The sequence below is a fragment of the Notolabrus celidotus genome, chromosome 4 (genome assembly GCF_009762535.1).
Source record: "Notolabrus celidotus isolate fNotCel1 chromosome 4, fNotCel1.pri, whole genome shotgun sequence".
NCBI classification, from domain to species: domain Eukaryota; kingdom Metazoa; phylum Chordata; class Actinopteri; order Labriformes; family Labridae; genus Notolabrus; species Notolabrus celidotus.
In genome coordinates, this window is record NC_048275.1 from 9,090,941 (window position 1) to 9,112,853 (window position 21,913).

A 21,913-nucleotide genomic window follows, 5' to 3' on the forward strand; every position below is an offset into this window, starting at 1 on the left:
ACACAAGATGTTTTCTTAAGCACACACAGCTGATGAACACATGCCAATATTTGCTGCCTTCTGTTGATATTCCATATCTAATGTTGTTTATTGACTTATTGTATCTTCACAAGCTGTTCAAGACAAACTGGACCAGATGGTGTTCCTCTGGAGTGACATCCAGGTTTTGCTGGAGGAGCGAGAGGCAAAGCTGCTGGATGTGATGGACCTGGCAGACAAGTTCTGGTGCGATCATTGCGCTCTGATCGCCACAATCAAAGACAGCCAGGACCTGCTGAGAGACCTGGAGGAGCCCGGCGTCGACCCCTCAGTCGTCAAACAACAGCAGGAGTTTGTGGAGGTAGGTAGATCCCCCAGAACTGACCCAAGCAATTGACTCAATGTAAATGTAATTAAGAGCATAGGAGCAAAAAGTGCTTTTTATTCCAACAGGGATTTAAGGAGGAGATCGATGGGCTGCAGGAAGAACTGGATGTGGTCCGGAACCAGGGTGAAGAGCTGATGACGGCCTGTGGGGAACCTGATAAACCTGTGATAAAGAAAAGTGTTGATGAGGTAATAGATTACACTGCAAAACTGTGTTACAGAGACATGTAGAGCATCCATGGTGTTTTACTTGACCTGCATAGACTAGCTTGTGAAGTAAATGTGTGGTTTCTTTCAGGTGAACTCAGCGTGGGAAAGTCTCAATAAGACCTGGAAAGAGAGAGTTGAAAGACTGGAGGAAGCCATGCAGGCTGCTGTGCAGTTTCAGGACGGCCTACAGGTACTTAAAGACTTCCTCACTGGATTATTTATTTTCTGGTCTCAGTTTATTTAGAGGTTATTTTATGGTGCACATTATCCTAAATGTATCCCCTAGTAAACTTACTCCTTACTTCTTGCTTCTTACTTCTTACTAATACAGCAGACTTTTCTCAGATCTTTAATCCTTTTTATTTTGATTATAAGTGTCTGATTACTTGTGGAGCTAGTGAAAGAGCATACTGATTCACTGGAACTAAAACATGTGTTGAAAAGTTGAACACACACACAGTATGTCAGTCTATTTTAAGTGTTTGAGAAGAAACCACAGATTACCCTGCAGTTCTGTTTTTATTGCAGTGGAGTAAAGCGATACAGCGTTTATAGGAGAACTATTAATTTTGAAACAATAAACACCGACCACAGTGCTGTGCTATTTTTGGCTCAAACTTAGACTCATGCGTTAAATGTTTTTCAAAAAGGAGTCCCCTGCATGGCTGCTTTACTCTCACTCATTGAGACTTATTGAGGATTTTAGTATTTCATTAGAGGAGCTGTTTTTAAATGTTGTGTGTTTTTTCAAGCATATAGACTTCCTTCACTAAATGAAACATGACTCCCTGCGGACTGAGCTTTGTTTCTCTCTGTAACAATGGTTTCCAACCTTGTTTTGTAGGGCATGTTCGACTGGGTGGACATTCTTGAGAGCAAGCTGGATTCAATGTCACCTGTAGGCACAGACCTGGAAACCGTCAAGCAGCAGATGGTCGAGCTCAAGGTACAGTTTTGTATTTGTGTTTGATCCAGAATATCTGTACATGCTGAGAAACATAATAGTTTATGTTTACTGTAGCTTATTTATTTCCTATTATATGTAGTGTTTATTGTTTCAGAAGATTTGTTGTATACATTAAAACCAGCTGTGTTTACATTGACCGTTTTATTCATAACCTCCCTCAGTAAACCTGTTTGACAGTTATAAAAGCTCTTTCAGATTACAGTATTCAAGCTGTCTTTGATACACTATGAGACACAGTTTGTGCTGAAAAGGCTCAGTTAGTAGAGTCAGCTGTATTGTCCGTAAAGCTTTGTGCTTCTGTTGACTGATTGGGTGTATCACTGCATGTTTCAGGAGTTCAAAGGAGAAGCATACCAGCTGCAGATTGAGATGGAGCGCCTGAACCACCAGGCAGGCCTCCTGCTGAAGAAGGTGACGGAAGAGGCTGACCGCTCGGCCATCAAGGAGCCGATGTCTGAGCTGAAGATGCTTTGGGAGAACCTGGACGAGAAGATCATCAGCAGACAGGTCAGGAAAGGAAAACATTGAGACAGAAAGAAGCATCCATGAATTAGTTGTCGTTTTTTATGCTTTCTAAATGCATTATTTGGTAATACTTGATTAAACAAAACTCTACGTCTGCTAATGGACCAGAAAACATCCCAAACACTGAGCCCAGCATGCTGTGGAATGTGTTGTGTTGTTCACAGGTCAAGTGCAATAACTAATGGTTTAATCTGTTATTAATCCAGCACAAACTGGAGGGAGGCCTTCTGGCACTGGGCCAGTTCCAGCACGCACTGGATGAGCTGCTGGCCTGGATGAGCCACACGGAGGAGCTTCTGAACGAGCAGAGGAAGGCTGGAGGAGACCCCAAAGCCATCGAGATCGAGCTCGCCAAGCATCATGTACGACAGAGTTTAGCCACACTTGAACCATGGAAATAAAATCAGAGAGTGACACAATCTTTACCCATTTAGGTTTAGTTTCCCTTCTCATATCCTAACATTTGCTACTTCATTCTCTTAGGTTCTTCAAAATGATGTTTTGGCACATAAGGCAACGGTTGAGTCGGTCAATAAGGCCGGTAATGACCTGGTGGAGTCTAGTGCTGGAGAGGAAGCCTCCAGCCTTCAGAGTAAACTAGAAAACTTGAACCAGCGGTGGAAAGCCATCCTGGAGAAGACGACACAGAGGAAGCAGCAGCTGCAGAGTGCTTTGCTTCAGGTATAAAGATTATTTTCATCCTAATCAGCCAAGAAGATATGTTGATCCTTTTCTCCCCAGAGAGCAGGAATGTTGTGTCAGAGTCACAGTTTGCTCCTGGAGAAGTCCCTTCCCTTCTTCATCTCTTTTGCTTCTTGTTGAGTTTTTGTTCATAACTTTGTGGGGGGCTTTAATGTGAGAGGGGATTTATTCAGGAAATGTTTGTAATGTTTCTGTCCTTGGTCTAAGACATGAGAATGTGGAGTATTTTTGAGAGAAATGCTTTTATTGAGGATCCGTTTACTCCCAGCTCAGTTCTGGCAGCTTTGCATTAAAGGTAAAGTTAAAAAAAACTTTTTTAAGATTGATGAACTGAAATTCATTCTTTAATTCTTCCTACAGGCTGTCAGTTTCAGCTTGGAAATGAACCCAAGGAATTAATAACTCGGTCATCCTCCTCTCTGAGCCATAGGTTACCAACAATGTGTGTTTGTGACACCTTTTGTCCTGACTCAGGTTGTATTGTGTTGTAGGCCCAAGGTTTCCATGGTGAGATAGAAGATATGCAGCAATGGCTGAAAGACACAGAACGTCAGCTGTTGGCATCAAAGGCTGTGGGAGGCTTACCAGACACGGCCCGGGAGCAGCTTAACGCCCATCTGGTATGTGTTTAACAATATGAAAGGCTGTATACAGATGGCAGGCTCATAAGGAGAAGACTATGTCTTTTCTGTGTTTTATCTAAAGTGTGAAAATTAAATGACACTGCAAAATACACGACTTGCATCCCCCTGCAGGGGAAAACAAAGAGACTTTAAAGCGTTTCAAATGGATTCAGCCGTGTCAGATTATAATGAATTTAGGAATGTTTACTTTCTTTGTTTTCCTTGTCTCTAAATGGGAAGCCCTCTCCAAAGAAGCATCAGTGTTGACCATAAACAATAAGATCTGTTGACAGAAATAACTTTTATCAGATGAGTAACATGATAGTGTTTGTGGGAACAGGCTCAGCGGGCCTCACTCTGCTCATTCTTTCACCATTTTTGGAATAAATTTGGACAAGCTCAAACATACGATGCACTGTCAGATTTATCACAGACACTTCAGTTATTGAAGACAGCTCAATTCAGTCCTTTCATTGGCATGAATAGAACAGAGACAGTAGGGCCAAAACTTTAAGTGATGATCAAACTAATCAGAAAAGAAAAGTGAAGAAAGAAAAGTATGATTCATAAAGACGAGTAAAAAGCTCAAAGAAGATTCACTGTGTGTGTTTAAGAGAGTAAGTTCAATCTGTGAGAGTGTGTGTGCATGTCTGTATGTCTGTTTGTTTATTGAGATTCCCATTAGCTTCAGCATTAGCCGGAAGCTAACGTTTAACCCTCCTGTTATGTCCGTTTCTCTGGAACAGCAATAATGTTCCTGGGTCAATTTGACCCGGGGCATATTCAATTATCCAAAAGTGTCAGAACTCCAAAAAATCCCAATACGCATTTTTTTTAAATCTAATTTGTAACTCCATTACAAACCATTTAAATCAAGATTTGGTCCATTGGTGTTCTTTAATTCTCACAGATCATGGTTCAAAGAGGATAACTCACTTGTTTTTCATTCAAATTAATGTTAAAACTTTTTAAAATGTACATTGGAAAGCCCTAAATATAAATACAATAGTTTTATATGACATAGATTTTTGTTTATTTTATTTTATATTTTGAATATTTTTTTTTTATGAAGTGATGTTGATAAATTAACACGACATCTCTTCTGCAGTTGTATGCTGCATTTAGCTGGTTTGAAGGCACATGTTGCCTAAAATAGACTTTTAAAAGGGTCAATTTGACCCGCAACATAACAGGAGGGTTAAGGGTATTTTACATTGAGACAAACACAATGTGCCGATTCACATTACACAACATAAACAGTACTGTGAAATAACAATCAAAACAAACAAGTGAACACACGTGTAAAGAGAACAGACAGTAGTCTGATAGCTGTGTGCTAGTAGATTTGAATATCAGTCCCCATTTCAGTCTTTCATCAGACTGTTATTACAATTAGATTCAATTGCAAGTAGAAGACATCATACTTAGTTATTAAATGGCTGTATTCAGATAAGATAAGATAAGATATTACTTTATTAGAGACTTGATCCTGACTGATCTGTTCATACTGTAGCAACAGTTCAGCCACAGTCTGTTATTTCTCCATAGCAGACTGTTGTTATTAAGAACAGCCTGCCAGAGGAAATCAGACATGCAGAGTCAGTCCCTAATTTTATTTTGCCACTCAGGACAGGCCTTGATAATAAAGCTTTTATTTTGTGATTTTATTCAAATTTTTAATGTTTTACCTTCATGCTTTTATTGTTTTTATGAAGCACTTTGTTGCTTTTTTTGAAAAGTGCTACACAAATAAAAGTATTAAAGGAATTAAGAACAGACTGCTAATAGAGATACTAATCATAGAATTTGTTTAAGTTGAGAAAACCAAGAATAGAGATGAGAAAGCTGAGAAAAGGCAGAAGAGGTCAAAAACACAAAGACTGGAGGCATGGTTGAAATCTGCTGTAATACTGCTCTCACAATACCTTATCTCTTACTTTATATCTGAAGGTAAATTCAGTTCAAAGTTACTCAAAACCGTACAAAATAATCTTTGTAGGACCTTAACTTTCTTACACTGTGGTCCAAAAGTAAAGCCGAGCTGTAACTCAGTCTGTTTTTGTGATCACATCACTCATCTCGGGTCATTGTGTACGTTCCTTGCAGGAGTTGTGTTCTGCCTTCGAGGTGAAGGAGGAGCTGTATCAAGAGCTGATGAACAAGGGTCAGCAGCTGCTCGCCGTGACGCCCGAGGGTCCAGACAGCAACACGGAGCAGGACCTCGCCAACCTGAAGGACAAATGGGAGTCGGCGAAGGGAAAGGTCGCTGAGAGAAAGGTATGCAGTTAGAGCTGCGGTGAGATGGCAACTTTAATGAATCACAACTTGAGCTTTCAGTCCAAGAGAGAGAGAGATCGCCGACAGACACTTGAGCCGTGACTCTGTAGTTGTAAGCCTCTAATCCCGGTGCTGGTAATGAATGGTTTAAAGGGGGAGATCTGGTAGGATGTGGTTACACTGTAGATCACAGCAGGAGTGTTACTGTCTGAGTCAGTGAGGAACAACAGGGGACTTGTCTCAAAAGTTTCCATGGTGAAGTGTTGATAAATAATGGAGCTAAATTAATATTAGAGCCAAAATAAAGAGTCACAAGAAGTGTTTTGTTCCTGAGATATCATCATCGTCATTTTAAATAAAAGCCCAGCCCACACCCAAAACTCTTGCCTTACTAAGAATAGAACATCCTCACAAAAATATATACCAAACATTTTTTAATAGAGGCAGCCCACGTGTAAGAACAAGTCATAAAAGTGTAGGAGCAGCATGCATTAAGCAGCATAGTCATTTATTCAAGGTGCAATATAAAAAAACACATAAAAAAAAGCATCCCCCCTTTTCCACTTTACTTCCAGATATGGAGCTGCTCTCTCTGGCTGCTCCTCTGTTTGCTTTTGCTTCCTATTTACTTTGGTCCTGATCCAGGGAATTCAAAGTCTGCTGGATCTGAGGTCTGCACAGAGTTTCAGCTGCTGCCCAAACTCTCTGCAGCAATGTGACACTTCTCCAGTCTAATGTATTCTATTTCAAGCAGAAGAAAGTACCTTAATAATAAAATAAGAACTATTAAACCACAGTTGGCATGACTCTCAGCATGACCCTTAATAAATGAGAGGAACACATTATGACTCATCACGTTGGTAATGTCATTAACAAGCGTTGACGAGCGGCACCGGGTGCATCAAATGGATGTTTTTCAACAACAGAGTCACTGTGGATGTTTCTCTCATTCAATTAAAGACTCATTATTCCCCCTCCGGAGATGTTGACTTCCTCTGTTTAAATAGAGGTCATGTTTGGCTCAACTGAGGTGTAATTGTTTTATCCTGTGTTGTAGCAACCAAGCGTCTTGTTTGCAGCATTGTGAAGTGTGATGCCGGTATAAATAGTGTCCTGTTTAGACAGAAAAAAAAACAACAGGATTATTTCCATCAATGAGGAGAGGACACTGATGACATGTTTTGTCTGCAGGTGAAACTAGAGGAAGCTCTGACGCTGGCCACAGATTTCCACAACTCTCTCCAGGACTTCATCAACTGGCTGACACAGGCGGAGCAGACGTTGAACATGGTTTCTCCTGCCTCTCTCATGCTGGAGACCATCCTGTTTCAGATCGATGAGCATAAGGTAATTTGGAGGAAATAAAACACTGCTGATATAAAGTTTATTTGTGTTTGTTTGAGATTGCTTTTAAGGGTTTTGTTCTTGTGCTTAAGTGGAAGTGTTTTGCAGCAATTGCAAACCTTTATCCAGCAGTATTTCATTCTTTTTAGCTGTTGAAAAGTCAGAAGTTGTATCAAAACAGTGAAAAAAATAGCAGTTTATGTTTTCTTATTTACCAACAATAGGTGCTTTTCAACTGCAGGAACTTTACCCTAGAATGAGGGACTTTACCCCTGAACTACGTGTGTTTCGACCGGAGGAACCAGGGTCTAAATTTAGTTCAGGGGTATATAATCTCCCATTTGAAAAGCCCCTGCTTGGGGTGTAGTACTTTTCAAAGGTCCTGGGACTTTCGGTCAAATATAACAGTGTTTGTGGAGTTTACACAGTTGTTGAAACACAGAGGGAGTTCCTGGGAATGTATACTACTTTAGTTTTTTATTAAGATTTCAAAAATGTTATTGAATATAATTATTTTTCCTCCATACGTCACTGGCCTGATTTGCACAATCTACCCAGGACTCCAGCCCACAGTCGAAACACAGACAACAATGGGGGCACAGGAATCTTTAAGTTCCGGGGAAAGTAGTTCTGGGGACTAAAAGACCCCAAACCTCTTGGTTGAAATGCACCTTATGACTCTTACTTCTTTCACCATCTGACAACTCAAAATCTGTCTGTTTCCTTTTAATGTATAAAACCAAACCTGAACCTGCTCTTCCCTCCATGCTCTCCTGTGTCTCTGCAGATGTTTGTGACCGAGGTGAACTCCCACAGGGAACGCATCATCGATCTGGACAAGACAGGCACGCATTTGAAATACTTCAGCCAGAAACAGGATGTGGTCCTGATCAAGAACCTGCTGCTCAGCGTGCAGGGCCGCTGGGAGAAGCTAGTGCAGCGTTCAGTTGAGCGTGGTCGTGTGTTGGATGACGCCAGAAAAAGAGCGAAACAGGTAATGTACTGTGCATATGTGTTCTGGCTCTTAATAGGCCATTGTTTTACTGTTGTACGGGCTTTTATTGTCATTGGAGAGCTCTGGAAATTTTATATCATGCCTGTTTCATATTCTGTCTGAAGCTTATTATAGTGTTTTCATCAGTGTGTGCTCTCCTCTGTTCCCTGGCCCAGAAACCTGATCATCTAAACATTTAGCAGGCCTCAGCAATAAATCAAATGAAATCATACCTTTTCAAAACGCTTACCCTGTGTTTGTTTCTTCATCCTTCATTAGTTCCACGAAACTTGGAACAAACTGATGGAGTGGCTGGACGAATCCGAGAAGACTCTGGACTCAGAAGTGGAAATAGCCAACGATCCGGACAAAATTAAGACGCAGTTGGCGCAGCACAAGGTAGCTGATTCATCGTCTTATCTCGGTTTACTGGGAAGAGAATTACAGTTACAATAAGCAGACACCTTTAACAGCATACACAGCAGAGCTTCATTCATTAAACTGAAACACTGTCTGTGTTTAATCCACATTTTACGAGTCAGAGTAATGAGGCAGCTCTTACACACTCGGTGGTTAATGTGTCGTGTGTTCAGTGAAAGCTGTTTATAGGAGTTACAGTATCTGCAGAATGCATTAGTCGTGCATTTGCTCATGTTTCAGACTACTCAGGCCCCTCTTGTTGTCACAGCAATGTTATGCTGGTATGTTGTGCTAATCCTATCATAATCCCAGCATGGACCAAGTGTATTAGGGGGTGACCTTGCTTTTGGATACTTTTAATCCCCTGGTAGCTGTGGCTTTTGAGTTTTGACCCCTTTTTTGTTTCCCTCACAGAATACTGTCTTCTTAATCGCATAACACACACAGATTAAGAATTAAGATAGTGTCTGACATGCCAGCAGTGACAGGGGGGAAAATCCTCTGAGATGTAACCCTGAACATTTAAACACAGAGACCAAGCTTCTTTATTTTCCAAGTGTAAATAAACGTCACACCTCTAAATGACGATGTTTCTCACACTCAGGATTTCCAAAAGGCCCTGGGCAGCAAACACTCGGTGTATGACACCACCGCTAGAACAGGACGGGCTCTGAAAGACAAGACCTCCCTCCAGGATGATAATCAGAAGCTGGACGACATGCTGAGTGAGCTGAGGGACAAATGGGACACTGTTTGTGGCAAGTCAGTGGAGAGGTAAGATTACACGTCTCAACATCAGACTCCATCTTAATCTGGGTTTACTGACAAGTAGGTTTATATCTATATCTGTTTTTTATGTTTTCTAGTGCAGAATAATACTAGAAATAGAAGGAACAATTGATACAAAACTAACAGCAGGGAAACTTAAAATAAATTAACAATACATTCATTTAAGAATATCAAAATATATGCAGGATCAGAATATACATTATGAAATACATCTGTTGATTTATTTTCTATTTTTTGATTGGCGTCTTTGTTTCAAATGTGTCAGTGAAATAAAAGTAGATAAATAACTAAATGAGTAGTAGCAAAAAATAAATAAAAAATGAAGAAGAGTTAGCCTGAAGAATAATCATCAGCTGCCATATTCTAGAGAAAGCATCAGTATGTGTTACAAAAGGAGTAGGAGGAATTAAGCGCTTGTTTTTTTGCTATCCTTTTAACAACTTTAACCCAAATATCTACCCAGTATAGAGAAACATATATACATAATATAAAACAATAAATGAACCAGCTATCACACTCTTAATTCTTCCCTTTAAAAATAAATAATTAAGATTGTGTTTTGATTGAGCTTCAAACTGTTCTTCAAATCCACCCCAAAGATCATCACACACCCTCTCTCTTTTTGCAGCACTTATAAAAACGTCTTCATACATTGTGAATATTATTCTCCTCCCTTGCAGGCAGAACAAGCTGGAGGAGGCTCTGTTGTTCTCAGGCCAGTTCACAGACGCTCTGCAGGCTCTCATTGACTGGCTGTACAGAGTGGAACCTCAGCTGGCTGAGGACCAGCCCGTACACGGAGACATAGACCTGGTTCTGAACCTGATAGACAACCACAAGGTAAACAAAACGAACAAACCTTTACAGCTAGTATGACCAAATATATCCTACATCGCCAAACTAAACACAAAGCTCTTAGCATCATGATTGGAAGTAACTGCAGACACGAGCATGAAAGCTTTCACTGGTGACCTTAACTTTCTTCAATGATTGGTTCTTATCACAATAGACAACAAAGGACCTTTAAACCGCCCGAAGGAAGTAGCATTGTAGTTCTTTTTCAATGAGAGTCCAAGCTCTTTGAAGTTTTCTGTAAAGTCTCTGTTGTGTTTACTCATTTCAAATGTTTTGATTAATGATAGATAAGAAAAGAAGTAGTCCTTTAGTATTTTCTGTTGCATTAACAGCTGTGCTCTTTATCAGTTGATGGTTTTGTAATCTGTTAATATAGTTTCCCTTTCCACTTGTTCTTTACATTTCAAAGCAGCCTGATAACTGTGCCCCTTGTTGATCGGTCACTGCAGGTTTTCCAGAAGGAGTTGGGAAAGCGCACAGTAAGCGTTCAGGCCCTCAAACGATCAGCCAGGGAGCTGATTGACAGCAGCAGTGATGACTCGTCCTGGGTCAAGGTTCAGATGCAGGAGCTGGGCATTCGCTGGGAGACGGTGTGCAACCGCTCTGTGTCCAAACAGGCTCGACTGGAGCAGGCTCTGTGTCAGGTACGACAGAGGACCTACTGTACTTGGGTTGCAGAGGGAAGATGGTTATTCAGAAGTTATTCAGTGAGCCTGACGGATGAGTGTCTTCTGGTTTCAGGCGGAGGAGTTTCACTCTACAGTTCATATCCTGCTGGAGTGGCTGGCTGAGGCAGAGCAGAGTCTGCGCTTCCATGGCAGCCTGCCCGATGATGAGGAGGCTCTGCAGGCGCTGATTGAACAACACAAGGTGAGCATACCAGCAGACTATGATCACTGCTTTCAAAGCCATTATGCACAAAATCTACGACACAGTTAGTCCAAATGTAACTCTGCTTTATTTTTAGGAGTTCATGAAGAAACTGGAGGAAAAGAGAGTCGCTCTAAATAAAGCAACCAGTATGGGGGAGGCAATTCTGACCATCTGCCATCCAGACTCGATCACAACCATCAAACACTGGAACACCATCATTAAGGCTCGGTTTGAAGAGGTCAGTTCACAGCTGCATCCCTGCATGCATGCCTGTCTGCTCTGTCATACCCAAGGGTTTAACATTTTAGAGGCTCCTGGCATCAAACAGATTTCCCCTCAATTTTTCTTTTTGGGCAGATCACTACATATCATGGCAGTATCAAAGAAATGGCTGTAATTTGTGTAATGTGACTTTTCCAGGTTCAGGCTTGGGCCAGACAGCACCAGCAGAGACTGGCCACAGCTCTCACTGAGCTGTTGACCACTCAGGAGCTGCTGGAGAACCTGCTGTCATGGTTGCAGTGGGCTGAGACCAACCTAAACAACAAGGACAAGGAGCAGCTTCCACAGGAGCTCGAGGAGGTCAAGGGCCTGATAGAAGAGCACCAGGTAAATCAAAACAGAAGATTACTCTGAAGCTGTTTTGATTCCTGAGGTTTACATGGACCCTGAACTCAAAGCTCACGTTTTGTTTCCCCCTGCAGGCATTTATGGAGGAAATGACCAGGAAGCAACCAGATGTTGACAAGATCACAAAGACACACAAAAGGAAGGCTGCCCTAGAGCCCCAGAACCAGTCTCAGATCCCCGTGCTCGGCAAAGGAAGACCAGGAAGTATGTGCCCCATAAATGCCCCGCACAGAGCGTGACCTGAGCCATCTGGCCCAGTGCTGAGTCACTGCAGGATGAATCAACATCCTCATGGCGTCCTTTTTAACACCTGGGATGATATCACTGTTGATCTTTTCCACCTCTTTTTGTCTTTCATTAACAGGAAAACGTTCGCCCACACAAACCATGTATACATCGGCGACACAGGCTCCCATCGAGACCAAGAACCCCCGGGTGAACCTGCTGGTCACTAAGTGGCAGCATGTGTGGCTGCTGGCTTTGGACAGGAGGAGGAAACTCAATGATGCTTTGGACAGACTGGAGGAGGTAATCAAGATTCACCTTTTCAGATTGTTCTTAAAGATTTCTGATGCTTCTGGTTGCTCACACCGCTTCTTTTCTGTGTTCAGTTGAAGGAATTTGCCAACTTTGACTTTGATGTGTGGCGGAAACGTTACATGCGCTGGATGAACCACAAAAAGTCTCGCGTCATGGACTTCTTCCGCCGCATCGACAAGGATCAGGATGGCAAAGTGACCCGACAGGAGTTCATCGAGGGAATTCTCTCCTCCAGTAAGAGCCAGTCCAATAAAAATATACAATGTGTGATATACACTACCAGTCACCTTCTCATTCAATGGTTTTTATTTATTTTAATTATTTTTAACATTGTAGATTAATATTGAAGACATCAGAGGTATGGTTTTACCATAATATAGATTACAACAGAAGTCAAATGGGGCTATCCATTGTGTACTAACCCTACCTCTGAACAACACAACTGATGGTCTCAAACACATTAAGAAGTCAAGTCATTCTACAAATGAACTCTTGACAAGGCTCATGTTAATTAGAAACCATTCCAGGAGACCACTTCATGAAGCAGACTGAGAGAATACCAAGAGTGTGCAACGCTGTCATGAAGGAAAAAGGGGGCTACTTTACAGAATCTAAAATATAAAACATATTCTGCTTTGTTTAACACTTTTTTTGTTAATTAAATAATTCCATATATGTTCTTTCATAGTTTAGATGTCTTAATAATTAATTAATCTACAGTGTTTCAAATAATTAAAATAAATACAAACCCTTGAATGAGAAGGTGTGTCCAAACTTTTGACTGGTAGTGTATACTCGCCGTGGTACCAGGATGTTAAGCTTCTATACAATGTGTGTAAGAAACAAATGCTATCGCTACATTTTTCAGTACCTCGCTAGCAAGTTAGAAATCCAAGGCACCTGAAATGTGATAATCTGATGTCTTTAATGAGCAACCTGAACACAGTGTGTGTACAGAACTGAACAGATATGAACTCATTTCAACTACTGAATGAGCAAAGAATACAGACCCATCCTAAAATATTCTCTTTATTTTTTAAAGCTCTGTGACATTTGGAGTCTATTAAATGTTAAAATAAAGGAGACTGCATTGTTTAAAAACACATCACAGCCTTAGTACCCCGGCCATCTGTTTGCTCTGTTTGTAACACTTCATTGCTCCTCAACAGAATTCCCTACGAGTCGTCTGGAGATGAGCGCTGTGGCAGACATCTTTGACAGAGACGGTGACGGCTACATTGACTACTACGAGTTTGTGGCAGCTCTTCATCCCAACAAGGACGCTTACAAACCTCTGACAGATGCTGACAAAATTGAAGATGAGGTGATGAAAGCTTGTTGGCTCAGAATTCAAAATCTGTCAATAAATGAAAGAGAACTGTTGTTCAATAAAATGTTTTCTGTCTGTAGGTGACACGTCAAGTAGCTAAATGCAAATGTCCAAAACGATTCCAAGTGGAGCAAATCGGTGCCAACAAATACCGGGTAAGCATGTTTCAACTACTTGACAGCTTACAACAGGATGCTGTGTTCAAACAAGTCCAACAGTACCATGATTGTGAGATGTTCTAAACACACAGATGTTTTTTCTTTTGGAAAAAGCCTGTGAAAAGTAAGTGTTGAATTTAAAACAAAAAGTGTGAATACCTCTTAAAAAGTCTAACCTTTCTATATTTCTATTGTTTCCTCACATCACCAGTTCTACCTTGGAAACCAGGTACATATCACAGTCCTCCTCTGCTCTCAAACCCTGTGTGCTGCTCATTTACCATGTTTGCCTTCAGATTAACACTCTGCTCAGATCCCTGGCTGATGTTGAAAGACTGAAACTCAGAAGTAGAGTTAAAGTATACGGCCATGTGATTTAACGCATAAGGAACATTGGCATGAGATAACTTTAAAGTTCAACATAAAGTCATAACATAAAGTTTAATCTGAGAAGACTGATGAATAAAAAATCAAAGGCCCTGTGTTTTTTGAAGCTTCATGTAATCCCAGTTTATTTTAGATTCTTCTGGTGCCAGATATGAAATGATTAGAGAACCCAGCTGGTCATTAGTGTAGTAAATGTTTATAGATCTGCTTTTGAGTTTCAGAAGACGCAGTATAAAAGTGCCCAAACCATTTCAGCCCATATTTTGATCAGTCCACAGACATTAAACTCATCTGCTGGGCTGTAAATACTGCTTTCTGTGTGCTCGCTTCAGTACCATGGGAATGGTTTACTTTAACATTGGCTGACATACTTCCTCATAACAGACACTGCTTATTACTTTATTTTTAACCTTGATGATGTCAATGAAAACTTAACCTTTCATTTAACCTGCTGAGTTCAAATGTCTTGACAAATTGCATGTTGCAATTTAAAACCTCATTGCTGTTCTGGGTTCATATGCCACATGCTTTCTTGTTGGAGTAAGATTAAACTGGGAGGTGTTGGTTAGAGGGGACAGGGGGCATTAGTTGTTGTTTGTTAACTAGTTTGTATTGATGTATCACACAACATTGAATTGTCTTTCGACAGTTTGGTCTGGTTCACTGCTTACATGACTCCTTAATCGGCGATGAGACAATAGCAAACAGGGAAAATCAAAATCTTACCCCCCACCTACACGTTGCCGTTTTGGAAAGCTGTATTCTGGTAAATGGATATTCTTAAGATGTGTCTTGTGCCTTTTTTTCCTTCAGATCATCATCACCTTTAATGTATCTGATCACTAAAATCACCAGCGACATTAAATCATTCTGATAATCATACAAGAGACAGATATTACGAGCTTGAAGAGCTGTCATGAGATAATAAGACACTTAGCGGAGGGTCATCAGTGTTTGGTCATGTCTGCGTGTCCCACCGTGGTGGATTAGACAGAACCGGTCTGAACCATTCCTCATGTTGTTCTCAGTGTGTCATTGGAGATAGCTGCATTGGGTCTGCATCAGTGTGACTGCATCCTGAGTCCTAGTCGTAGACAGTGCAACACAGTTCAGGAGATTGCTGTTTGTCCGCCTGATCATGATGTCAAATCGTTTTTTGAACAGAAAGCATGCGGCTGCGATTGTCTTGTGTGTGTTTCTGTGCTAATGCTTGTGGTCACATCCAACTGGCCGACTTCTGCCAACTGTCATCTCATAATCCTACAGACATTCATATCCATGACATGCTCAGTGTACTTGTGTTTGGTGTGTGTGTGGTGGTGGTGATATGAAGGCACATTATTATACACTGGTGCCTCCTGGTGGTATGAAAATGTGCCTTCAGTTGAATCTTTGTCCTCTGGATACAAATGCATTGACTGCTGCGTTCTGAAAGCAGACAGCCAGTCTTAATGACGTTAGACATTGATACTTTACACCACAACTAGCAATATTTAAAAACAGACCACATTAGTAGTTATTTTTGTTGTTATTGTTATTTTTTAAAGCTGCTGTGTGTCTAAAGCTAAGTGTCCAGTGCAGCTTTACAATACAACTCAGTAGCTCAAATTCAATTTGCTCCATATTCAGATATAAGTGTGTAGCCTGTCTTATATATATGAATATATGTTATGATAAATCATATTTATTTAGGGACTGATTTTAAATCACATAACATGATGGGCTATTTAAAGCTCCTGTGAGGACTTTCACTTGGTTATGAAACAGATTGAAATTCAAAGTGAATAGAATAGCCTTTATTTGTCATTGTCAGGTGTGCAATGAAATTAGAAGAGCTGCTCCTGAAGGTGCATGTTATAAATACAATAAAATAAAAACAGGTAGAAAATATGTATAAAAGACAATAAAAATATAGAATAATGTAAAAAAATGTTAAATATATACACTCAGGTTGGAAGAAGAGGTATTTGGTTTAAGAGTGAGGCAATTTTATGACCTAAAAAAACAAATAAGACCATCAGGGACTAGACTGTCAATTTATGTCATTTTTAGCACATGTAGCCACTGAGAGGGGATAGGTGTTGATTAACAGCATGCAAATAATTTTCCACAGCAAGTATTCACCGTAGGGAATTCATTTGACTGTTAAAAGAGAGCAGTAGGAGATAACTAGTCAGAAAACACAACTTAGGACAAGATCAGCAAAGAGATAAGAGGCACCACTTTGCCCACAAGGGGGCGCCAAAATCGTCACAAACAGAAATTCCTTACAGGAGCTTTAAAGATCAAAGACTTTTATTTAGTGTTTGAAATTGCTTTAATATATTTTTTGTGCTTTATTTCACTTACAGAAAATTATAGAAAAAACACATATATAATAAGATATTATATGATATAGTGTGATTTAGAATTGAAACATTTTTACACATATGCACACACTTACAGAAGAAAACCAGTTGGATCGACCTTTTGTGTAATTTGTGTCCATCAGAATGAAAACTTAAAATTTGATGTTTTTCTGTTAAGATCTGTTTTTATTCAAATTTGTGCAACACGTAAAAGAAATCAGTTCCAAAAGTTGACACCAAGAATAAAATGTTTGCCTGTATAATCTGATTGAAGCTGTTTGATTCAGCAGTAAATGAAAAGTAAACAAACCATTTGGACGAGTTCTGTTCTATAAACCTGGTTTCCAGTGTTGCACAGCTTCTCGCCTGCAGTGAGCCCTGTGAGCGCTCATACCCGGGTCAGTGTTTTCACATGTCTTCTCTTTGTTTTCCTTCCCCCGCGCTGTAGTTTGGAGACTCTCAGCAGCTCCGTCTGGTACGGATCTTGCGCAGCACTGTGATGGTGCGGGTGGGAGGAGGCTGGATGGCTCTGGATGAGTTCCTGGTAAAGAATGATCCCTGTAGAGGTGAGTTCAAAAGTTCAGCACAAGAAGCCTCAAAGCACTTTTGATAGATTCAACACTGAATAAGGAACACATCCAGAACTCTGTACCCTCTCAATTCCTCCTCTAGTGTTGTTTTAAAATCTTAAACTGAACAGCAGTAAAGGTTGAAGTCAGCTCATCCTTTTCTCGGTGAAAATTGTGGTAGACATATTCTTTAATATAAGATAAACAGTCATTGTTTATTGTGTTTAAAGATTTAATATACTTTTGGAATAGATGACAGTGAGAGGATTACTGTTTGGTTGGTTCTAGATTTATTAAAGGCTTTAGAGAGCTTAAAAGTTGAATTTCCTAATTGAATATAAGTAAAAGAAACTGCTACAAATTTTTCTTTCTTACCTATTCTTTTTTTACTACAACAATCTTACAATTTAGTCCTGCCACTGACTGTTTTTCTTTCTTAATTACATCTGTTAACAGAACTCCACAGAAATATCTGAGACAGTATAAACTGACCAAAAAGCTCAAATATCTTTAAAATCATGTATTTTATATTAATAGATTTTTAGAATTGTCCAAGAAGAATATCAGGTTTTAATACTGACCAGAGATCATGTTTAAAACCTCCTTTATGTGCCCACGTCTGGAGCAACACCTCTCTGTACTCTGCTTGTTTCTGCTCTCGTCTGTATTAATGATTAATTTCTGTTTCCTTCCTGGCAATCCTTCCTCCTGCTCAACATGATATCATTTCTTCTAGTCCATCACCACGGGAGCAAAATGTTGCGCTCGGAATCAAACTCTTCAATTACTCAGTCTCCTATAGGTTGGCAAATCTCACACTATCTCACCTTGCTCCATGAACCCACCAGTGGTATGTGTGTCTGCACATCCGGGCGTGTGCTGCTTGTGTTGGTGCTGGTGTTTTGACTTCTGTAGCTCTGTGTGTGTGTGTGTGTGTGAGAGCACTTGTCGTGAATGGCATCCACATAAACCAACTCCACGCACAGTCATCAGTCATCCAGTCACAGCTGGTGTTCATGCATGAAGTTGTTTGTGTGTGTGAGTCACACCACCTGCTGTCCTTTTCAGCCACATTAGCTCTTTTTTCTCTCTCTAAGCATGAAGCGAGTCGTTCTCTGAGCTTCTTTTGCAGTTTCCAGGTTTGCTTGACAATCAAACAAACAAACTTTTGAAAACTCATTAAAGGTAAAAGGGAGGCTGAGCGGCCCTTATTTCTGTAAATCAATCTAACATCAACATGAGGGGAAATAATGAAGTCGTCCTTATAAAAAGCTGAAAAATGTAAATAGAGTTTCCTTTGATTGACAGTCCAGCCCACTGAGTAAAACTGCATGTAAGCTTGTTTCTTATTGGTTCACTGGAAAGTTTATCTTTCCTGGTTTTTGTAATCCTTGTGATTCAGGCTGTTTCTGGTTTTGGAGTCTTAAGGTGTAATTTCATTTTCTTAACAATATATGGGGAAAAACGTTTGTTTCACACATTCTGCAGGATATTTGGGCTTCTGTTGTAAAGTGTGGATAAGATGTGAAACTGCATGAGGGTTTTGTTTCTGTTGTTTTATCAGGATTTAAATCTCATCTTTAATTTGAAAGTTTTTTCATTTTCATTAATTTTAAATACAACTGTCACTTCATAATAACACTTTATTTCACAGATCCACATTTGACTAATAATTTCCTAATAATTCCCTTTGAAGTTTCTTGGAAATAGTTTTGTAATGTGTCTCTCATTCTAGAGAAAACTCATTTTCAGATTAAATTTTTTTCGTTTTAAATTTCCAAGTGATTTAAGGCACAGTGAGGAGTTTACATGTTGGTTCTGATGCCCCCTTTGGATAAACTAAGTCCAGTTTTCTTCAGAAACTATAAAGGAAATTATTAGAAAGTCTGAGCCTCAGAGTGGAAAATAAAGTGTTGACACTTCCCTCATCAGCACGAACATACTCACGTGAATCATCACAGATGTCTTCAGGCGTCATAGCTCATTCTAAGTGTTGTTTCTCAGCTAAAGGCAGGACCAACATGGAGCTGCGAGAGAAGTTCATCCTCCCAGAAGGCACCACTCAGGTGATGGCGAGCTTCCGCTACCGAGGCCGGAGATCTCGGCCGTCGTCCAGAGGAGCTTCTCCCAACAGATCCATGTCCAGTCAGAGCTGTCCGGTCCCCGCACACCAGGCGGTAACCACCACATCCAAGGTGAGAGGATCCACTCTGCTGTGGGAGATGTCCGTCACACTGCACACACACTGCACACACACTGATCATCCCCCCCACCATGATTTTCTTCATTTATCGGCCTTCATTTCTTTATTTTTCATCATGTGATCATGTCTTTTTTGTGGTTACATCTATAGTTTCTCATAGTTTTTGATTTGTGAATCCATGTCTGTTTTTTCTTTTTTTTGATTTGCCATTGTTCCTCAGACTCCCCAACACATAACCCGCAATTATGATAAGCCTTGGCTTACAAACAGCAAACCCTCCACTCCTCTTAAATCATCATCAGACTCCTTTGGGAGCCAGGGTTCATCCTCAGAGGTATCGTCACATACAGCTCATGACGTGGAACGCTTCAGATGTTCGACCCAACTGAAATCTGTCATCTAACACCTGACAGTCTATGCAAAGATTATTTACATATCATGTTATTTACAATTTGATGTTGCATTTAAAAAAAGAAAAGAAGAAAATGAAGAATCTGGAAAATATTAGACTGATAAAGTAGTTTAAAGTGTCAAACATGTTGATGTACAGACGTTTCAGTTGGGTCTCAAAGCTCTTACTTCTTTAATTAAGCTTGTGCTGATCTTTTCATTCTTGCCTGAGAGAGAGGTCTGTCTCATTTCAATGCTGATGTGATTTAAACTGTTTGTATAATCAATGCATGTGTGACTGTTTCTTGACTTATTAAGTACTGTACTAATGAAACACTAACTCTAACAGGTTTATCATTCAAGTACTAACTGTTTTTAAAGGGAGCTTCACCAGTTCTGTCAAATACCAGGACTTTAGAGGTTGTTCTGTGAATTTTAACACTAACTCAACTAACATTTCCATTATCTGCAGTATTACTAAGTGTGTGTTACGTTGTCTTCTAAAGAACTAGACGGTTAACTTCAACTCTTTATCAACAAACTCATTAAAGATGTGGGTTTTCTCTGCAGGGTACGCCAGTGCAAGGCAGCAAATTACGTCTGCCCGGGTTCATGTCAGGAAAAGGACTGCAGTCCGGTGAAGAGGGAACTCTGATCAGCGCTGCTGTGCTGAAAGCTCGAACACAGACGATAGGCGGTGAGTAGAGGAGAACTTAAGAGCCCAAAAAAACACTGATTTAGTTTTGACATATTTCACACAACCACTGAAAGAAGTTGACATATGTACTTTTTACTAGAAGCACCAACAGTGAAAATAGTGTTAAAATAATAGGTTCTGAACCCCATTTTCATACCTAAGTCCTAGCTGGATTTATGCAGGTTTTTATTTTTAATTTTCAAACACTTTTGTAGTCCTGTACAAATAAGAAAAAATAGAAAAATCAACAATGGTCATGAGGTTTTGGAGAAAAAAGGTAACTTACACCGTTAAAATAAACTAGATTTATAAAAATATGTGTCATATTAGTTTGCTAACCACATGAGCTGCATACAGCTGGCCTTATTTGATCATAGCTTGTTTGTACTTAAGTTATAAAAAAGTCAAAATATGACTCAATATTTAGATAAGATAGAGAAACTGTTGAATGTGTATTAATAGCCTTAGTAAAATTACATTTGGACGGTTGATAAAGGTTGGAAATAAGCTGGCTGCCAACAACAGAATATTAAACTTAAACCAAATAACCAGCCCCAGATTTCGGAGATCATGCCTCTAACATTTAGATTAATTTATTCTCCTTTATTGACTCATCTTCTTGATTTGAACTCTCCAGAATCAAGAAAAAATTCCAGCCGACCTGGAAGTAAAGCTGGAAGCAGAGGGAGCAGTCGCAGAGGAAGTGACGCCTCTGACTTTGACATCTCAGACATCCAGTCTGTTTGCTCGGATGCGTCCGAGACCGTGGGCGACTCGGCCCGAGCGACGCCACGCTCCGCATCACGACAGCACGGAGGAAAACCCTCCAAAATCCCCACTCCCCAGAGAAAAACCACTCCCACGAGCAAACTGGCCAAGGGATCCAAGCGATAGTCAGTGGCCTTGAAAACAAAAAATCCCAGGAGCTAGTTGCACCCCAAACACGTGATGGACACTGGAGAATCTAACTTAAAGACTGCAATGTGTTGAGTGTTATTTAAATTGTTGCAAAGATGTAAAATATTCTGTTGAGAGGAACTATGGTTTAATATTATGTGAGAATGGATGGTTAATGGCCTTGTGTCTTTGTTTTTAACGTATTTTATTTTCTGTGAAAAATGTCAAATTGTTTTTATTGTATTTTATTTTATTGATGATGAACCTGTAGAGGTTTGATGAACACTAGAAAACCCTGGGATGACTACACCGCACGGTTAGCTAACATTTCTAAACACACTAATGAAGGGCAACACGCAGGATAGCGCTCTGAAAGTTACTGAATGTACTGTAATTTATGTTTGCTGATGTTTGGAGTAGATGGTGCATTATGGTACCATTAAGACACTGCAATTATCTATTTAAGTGCTATGATATACTGCCAACATGCATTTAAAGGGCAATGCAATATACTACAATAAACCCCAGTAAGCACTGCAGAAACCTTTGAAAACACTATTTAAGGCAAGTAGCAGAAACCTTGTAACCATGAAGCTTTGAAGTCCTGTTTGTTTGTGAGCAGCTGAAGTCCCTGTTTTGTTTGGCCACTTCACAGCAGTGTGTGCATTGACCTTTAAAAGGTGCCACTCCATGTAGACATTCTATTGTGCATCCATGTCAGTGTATGGTTAATTTCGGTAGAGCTGAAATTGTTACTGTATCATTACTTTGTAATAAACCTGCTTGCAGAAAACCACCAGAAAACTGGTGAAGACCACA

At 40.1% G+C, this 21,913-nt stretch overlaps 1 protein-coding gene across 1 annotated transcript in view; it reads left to right on the forward strand.

Annotated features, from left to right (window-relative positions):
* dst (dystonin) overlaps positions 1-21,913 on the forward strand; it is a 118,403-nt gene extending 96,490 nt beyond the window's left edge. Inside the window, exons 67-95 of the mRNA XM_034682728.1 lie at positions 114-340; positions 433-555; positions 665-766; positions 1,421-1,522; positions 1,877-2,050; positions 2,275-2,430; positions 2,552-2,749; positions 3,262-3,390; positions 5,500-5,670; positions 6,862-7,017; positions 7,802-8,008; positions 8,288-8,407; positions 9,033-9,202; positions 9,898-10,057; positions 10,522-10,716; positions 10,814-10,942; positions 11,040-11,183; positions 11,366-11,554; positions 11,650-11,779; positions 11,940-12,103; positions 12,187-12,349; positions 13,285-13,439; positions 13,526-13,600; positions 13,815-13,832; positions 16,787-16,904; positions 18,912-19,102; positions 19,331-19,444; positions 20,071-20,197; positions 20,835-21,913. Of these exons, the coding sequence (XP_034538619.1) occupies positions 114-340; positions 433-555; positions 665-766; positions 1,421-1,522; positions 1,877-2,050; positions 2,275-2,430; positions 2,552-2,749; positions 3,262-3,390; positions 5,500-5,670; positions 6,862-7,017; positions 7,802-8,008; positions 8,288-8,407; positions 9,033-9,202; positions 9,898-10,057; positions 10,522-10,716; positions 10,814-10,942; positions 11,040-11,183; positions 11,366-11,554; positions 11,650-11,779; positions 11,940-12,103; positions 12,187-12,349; positions 13,285-13,439; positions 13,526-13,600; positions 13,815-13,832; positions 16,787-16,904; positions 18,912-19,102; positions 19,331-19,444; positions 20,071-20,197; positions 20,835-21,091 (4,364 nt within the window). The 3' untranslated portion in view covers positions 21,092-21,913. The remainder of the gene's footprint in view (positions 1-113; positions 341-432; positions 556-664; positions 767-1,420; positions 1,523-1,876; positions 2,051-2,274; positions 2,431-2,551; positions 2,750-3,261; positions 3,391-5,499; positions 5,671-6,861; positions 7,018-7,801; positions 8,009-8,287; positions 8,408-9,032; positions 9,203-9,897; positions 10,058-10,521; positions 10,717-10,813; positions 10,943-11,039; positions 11,184-11,365; positions 11,555-11,649; positions 11,780-11,939; positions 12,104-12,186; positions 12,350-13,284; positions 13,440-13,525; positions 13,601-13,814; positions 13,833-16,786; positions 16,905-18,911; positions 19,103-19,330; positions 19,445-20,070; positions 20,198-20,834) is intronic.